This window comes from Silene latifolia, chromosome Y (assembly GCF_048544455.1).
Source record: "Silene latifolia isolate original U9 population chromosome Y, ASM4854445v1, whole genome shotgun sequence".
Taxonomy (NCBI): domain Eukaryota; kingdom Viridiplantae; phylum Streptophyta; class Magnoliopsida; order Caryophyllales; family Caryophyllaceae; genus Silene; species Silene latifolia.
In genome coordinates, this window is record NC_133538.1 from 173,814,011 (window position 1) to 173,819,568 (window position 5,558).

At 41.6% G+C, this 5,558-nt stretch overlaps 1 protein-coding gene across 1 annotated transcript; it reads right to left on the bottom strand.

Moving 5' to 3' along the window:
- Positions 1-4,165: 4,165 nt before the first annotated feature.
- Positions 4,166-4,549, bottom strand: LOC141629453 (uncharacterized). The gene has a single exon (XM_074442454.1). It carries the CDS (start codon positions 4,547-4,549, stop codon positions 4,166-4,168), a length of 384 nt encoding a protein of 127 aa, XP_074298555.1.
- Positions 4,550-5,558: the final 1,009 nt, after the last annotated feature.

A 5,558-nucleotide genomic window follows, 5' to 3' on the forward strand; every position in this document is an offset into this window, starting at 1 on the left:
AACTTGGAAAGATTATGCAACAAGGAAATCACACTTAATCACAATAATCTAACAAGGATTCCAAAATTAAGCAATTAAACACAAGAGATTAAGAACAATAATAATAATTAAGGAAAGATTAAGGAGTCTTACAACCAAAGATTAAGCCTTTGAGTCGGATTAAGAAAGGGAGATTAGTTCTCCATGCTTAGATCTAAACCCAATTCAAAAAGATGAAAATATTCTCAAATTACAACTTGATTAATTAAAGTGAGCCAAGATGTCTTAACCTACTTGAAAACATCCTATTTATAGTCTAACGTATCCTAATAATCATGGGCTTAACACAGGAAAAGCCCGTAACACAAAACAGCCTGAACCCAGAAAAGTCGCACCGTGCGAGTTCTGGTGTCTGGAAACTCGCACGGTGCGAGTTTGGTCCTGGAACGCGCTTTTCTTTCGTGCTTTACTTGATCCTTGGAAGGCTTTCTCATGGTATTTCTTCAGTGCTTGTTCTTGGCTCTTCCTTGGACACTTCTCTCGATCTCTTGGCTTCTTAATCTTCACTTGAAATCATGCTAAATGGTGAAGCACATGGAATTGGCTAAATAACGTCAGAATCGTCAAAAACCGTCACCAAGTGTTACCAAATGAGCTTTAAATGATGCCAAAACTATGTAGAAATAGGAGCTCATCAAACACCCGACACTTAGCCCTTTGCTCGTCCCAAGCAAACTAGAGTAAACCTAATCACCACCTAGGCCAAGAAGTATGGGCACTCCTAATTCCCCTCTCTTCATCTCGCTCTTCCTCCTTATGTCATCCCTCTTCTAAGATGATCCTAAGTCCACCAATTCAACCATTCACATTTTTCCCAAACTCATCACATCCTCCTTATTACTCCCCCTTATCACTCCACTTGGTTCAACACAAGGCTACCATAGTCATCAAAGCCTCTCCTAATCTATCAATTTGGCAACCTCAAACACCTCCATTTCAACAATTCTCCAATAACTCACAACTCAATAACCAAACTCAACCTCTCCAACAATGCATAAGACAAGTCAAAACAATTCAACTCCACACAACAAGTATGCCAAGCACTAGTAACAAAGTAAGCTTCCAAATCCCCCTCCTAGTCTTGGCATACTACTAACCTACCCTTCCGGCTTTCTGGAGCTCCACCACTTATGTCACCAACACCAAATGGAAATAGTCATGTATGTGACATGATTTCGAGGTTTCAAAGAGGTCACAAGATTTTTCAATTTTTTCCTACTTCTCTCATTTTGCCTAAACCGCCCTTTCGGGTTTTCGGTTTAGCTCTTTTCCCCACCTCTACTCTCGTGGCTCGCACTATTTTCTTCATTTTGACCGGAGTGCCCTTTCGGGTTTTCACTCCAGCCTCGACCACTTTCCCACTTTTGCCTAGGATGCCCTTTCGGGTTTTCATCCTAGCCGGGTTTTTCTTTTTCTTTTTTTCTTTCTTTTTCCTCTTTTTTTTTTTTGAAATGAAATACAATGCATGGAATTGAATATATTACAATATATACATGATACCAACTCATGCCCACCCCACACTTAAATCTTCACTTTGTCCCCAAAGTGTGAGGTGAACACCCTAAACTCACTCAAGAGTGTGAGCTTGAGGCACCTCCATAATCCGGAGGTCCTCCCCTTCTTCTTGATTCTCTTCTTCTTCTAAATCTAGCCATTTCGGCTATTGTTTCTTCAACCTTAGTCTCACTATACCCTTGGTATTGGGTGTGGAATTGATGCATGTATTGAGCATTCATCGCGGCCACCATATCAAAAGTTGCGTTTGAAGTATAACGCATCTCTTCCAAATCATCTTGGTAATGGTGGTAGCGGTTTTCGGTGATTCCCCACCGAGCATTCTCCGCAAGTTGCATTTGAGAAAGGGTAGACTCAAGGTTCGAGACACGCTTGGTGATGTTGGATTGCCATGTTTGGAAAGCCGGGTAGTTGAATTGAGGGTCCGTGAAAGGATATTGTTGTTGTTGTTGTTCTTGTGGCATTTGGGGTGGAGTGAAATGGTGCTCATCAAACGGGGCATTAGGCATGGGTTCATCATATGGTGCATCATCATGAGGCATGTCACCAAAAGTCAAAGCCCCCCCCCCCCCACTTGTGGTTGCTCTCCACCCTCACCCTCATTTGGTTCAACTACTTGGGCTCTATCTACCCAAAGGTCCACAAATGCATCGTCGGGAGGCATATAGAACTCTTGTGCACTCCCCCACCTCAAGGGTGAGTTGGGGGGGGGGGGGGTAAGAACATGTAGTGCTTGTAGTTTTTCCCACCCATGCACCAAATGACCAAGGGGGTGATTTTGTCAACCACCTCAAGCATGTGTGCTTGCTTCAAGTAATGGAAGTCCATGCGACCACTACCATCAAGTTCATAAGCATTGGGTAGAAATGGTATACCCGTCTTTTGAACAATCAATTCAATCATGCCCCCAATGAAAATGGTCCCCTTTGGATCCTTTTGTAACTCAAGGCAACCACTCACAAACAAGTCAACCCAATCTGGTATTCCCCTCCCTTCCGGGGTCATGGACCATAGGCATTGTATTTGTTGATAGTTCATTTTTGTTGGTTCGGTCATGACCAAGAAGTTGGTGTTTATATGGCGGCTTAGGAGGCGCAAAATCGGGTTGGGAATTGAGGTGTTCTTTGAGTTTCCATGTCTTACATCCCCCGTGATATCATTCCAAAAGGCACTCATCAATTTTGTGTCAAGGTTTTCTTTGATGGGGGCTTTGGTGATATGAAGGGCCTCTCTTACCTCATCATAAGTCAAGGTATGGGTAAGGCGGCATGCCCGAAATTTGATACCCGGGGTCTTGTCCCTTCCCAATTTCACTTTTTCCAAAGAAGAAAGAAACTCAAAGGTAACACCCCTTCGGGTGTGTGCGGCCATGTTAGTGTAGGCCTCAAGTCCGACCTTTTATAAGAGCATTCGGGCCATGGGAAGCATTCCCAATTTAGAAAGAACGTTTTGGTCAAGAAATTTAGTTTGTGCCACGGTTGACACCGAAGCAAACTTCTTCCAATTTGTGAGGGCCTTGTCTCGGAGGCCCTCCTTACCTGAGTATTCATTCTCATCATAAGCCGAGGCTCCCTTGGGTCCTTTTGAGGAGGAAGCCTCGGTAGCTTTGCCTTTGCCCATTGTAGAACAATTACTCTTCAGAAAAACACATTTTTTTTTGGAAATGATATGGGTGAGGCAAAAGAACAAACACCTAATATGCACGACAAAAATGATGTGCTAATTAGTTATTTGTTGGAATAAAAACACCTCACAAGTTAAAAGATTGTTTAAGGACAAACTTCAACACAATTAAACAAATAAATTTCTATTTTGATGCACTCAAATTCGAAATTTAGGTAACTATGAATGACAAGGAGAAGAATAAGGTTTTATACCTCCCTTTGATCCTTGTTTGTGTTGTTGGTCGATGAATGCTAACCAAGAATGCTTAAATTCATCCCTTCAATCCAATTTGAAACTCCAAAAGTCTTCAATTCTTCAATCACTCGAAACCCTAAGTCGAAATTGTTGATGGCTTTGTGAATTTTCTGCAATTACCTTGCCCAATTTGATGTGGGTAATGAAAGTTGATAAAACTTGAAGGTTAATTGCTTGATTTTGATGATTTGAGAAGGGTTTGATGAGTGATTTTGAGGGGGATTAGGGTGAAGAGAGAGGGTTAATGTCAAAGGAATTGGGGAAGAACAATGCTAGACTCGTGGGAGTTAAAGCTGAAAACGTGGAAATGGGGATTTCTCGCACGGTGCGAGAAACAGGTCCAGAAAACTCGCACCGTGCGAGTTTGATGCTGGAGTCGTTTTTTTTGTTGTTTAATTCTCCACTCTAGCAAATCATTTTACACATCATTCTTCCTTCTTTTCTTCACGTATGCCCTTGAGTTGGTATCCTATCACTAAAACACACATTAAACCATCCTAACATGCCAAAACGTTAATGAAAATGCAAATGATTTAATTTATAATACGAGAATTAAAGGATGCAATTAATTTAAACATGAAAAATGCAATAATGACAATGCAATGCGGAATTTAAATGTGCAAGGGAAAGAAATATTTACAAACTTTTGCCGTTTATTTAAAGTCGATGGCTCGACAAAGTTGCATCTTCATTAATTTGAGTAAATTGGATCAACAAGGTGGAGTGTTTCCACTTCACCCATTTCAATTCCTTCATGATAATGCTTAAGCCTTTGACCATTCACTTTCAAAACTTTCCCGGATTTTAAGCATTTGATTTCAAGTGCTCCATATGGAAAAACACAAACCACTTCATATGGTCCCATCCATCTAGACCTCAATTTCCCGGAGAAAAGTCTAAGTCGATTTTGAAAGAGTAAGACTTTCTCTCCCACTTGAAACACTCTTCTTGAAATCATGTTATCGTGCCATGCTCTTGTTCTTGCCTTGTAAATGGAAGCATTCTCATAAGCATCATTCCGAATTTCTTCCAATTCTTGAAGTTGAAGTTTCCTATGAAGGCTCGCTTCATTCATTTGCAAGTTGAACGACTTGACCGCCCAATAAGCTCGATGCTAAATCTCTACGGGTAGATGACATGGTTTCCTAAAAAGTAAGCGGTAAGGTGACATCCCGATTGGCGTTTTGTAAGCCGTGCGATAGGCCCACAAGGCATCATCCAACTTCAAGCTCCAATCCTTGCGGTCGGTATTCACCGTCTTCTCAAGGATAGCCTTAATCTCCCTATTAGAAACCTCGGCTTGACCGTTGGTTTGAGGGTGATAGGCGGTTGATACTTTATGAAGTACCCCATACTTTTTGAGAAGAGCTCCAATGGCTTTATTGCAAAAGTGAGTGCCACGGTCGCTTATCAAGGCTTTTGGGAAGCCAAACCGAGAAAAGATGTTGGTTTTGATGAATTCTCCAACTACCTTTGCATCATCGGTCTTGGTGGCTTTAGCCTCCACCCACTTGAAAACATAGTCCACCGCCAAAAGTATATAAACATTACCACAAGATGCGGGAAATGGTCCCATGAAGTCAATACCCCACACATCAAATATTTCACAATAGATCATGGGTGTTTGTGGCATTTCTCCTTTTTTTGAAATGTTGCCAACTCTTTGGCATCTATCACATGTCTTCACCATGGCATGAGCATCTCGGAATAATGTGGGCCAAAAGAAACCGCTTTCCAAGACTTTTCTAGCCGTTTTCTTGGCTCCAAAATGCCCACCGCAAGCATACTCGTGACAAAATTTAAGAATTGGAAGGATTTCGGTATCCGGGACACATCTCCTAATAACTTGATCGGCACAAAATTTCCAAAGGTATGGGTCATCCCACACATAGTATTTAACATCACTCTTGATCTTATCTCGTTGGGAACGAGAAAGACCCTTTGGAAACTCTTGTAAGACCAAAAAGTTGACTATATGGGCATACCATGGTTCAATGGAGGACAATGCTAGGAGTGTGTCATCCAGAAAGAAAGCTTGTATTTGTGATTCCAAGACTTCTTGAGGCTTATCTTGCACAATTCTA

Excerpts from the sequence above, each read along its gene's own strand:
- LOC141629453 (XM_074442454.1), bottom strand. The coding sequence starts at position 4,549 with ATGAATGAAGCGAGCCTTCATAGGAAACTTCAACTTCAAGAATTGGAA.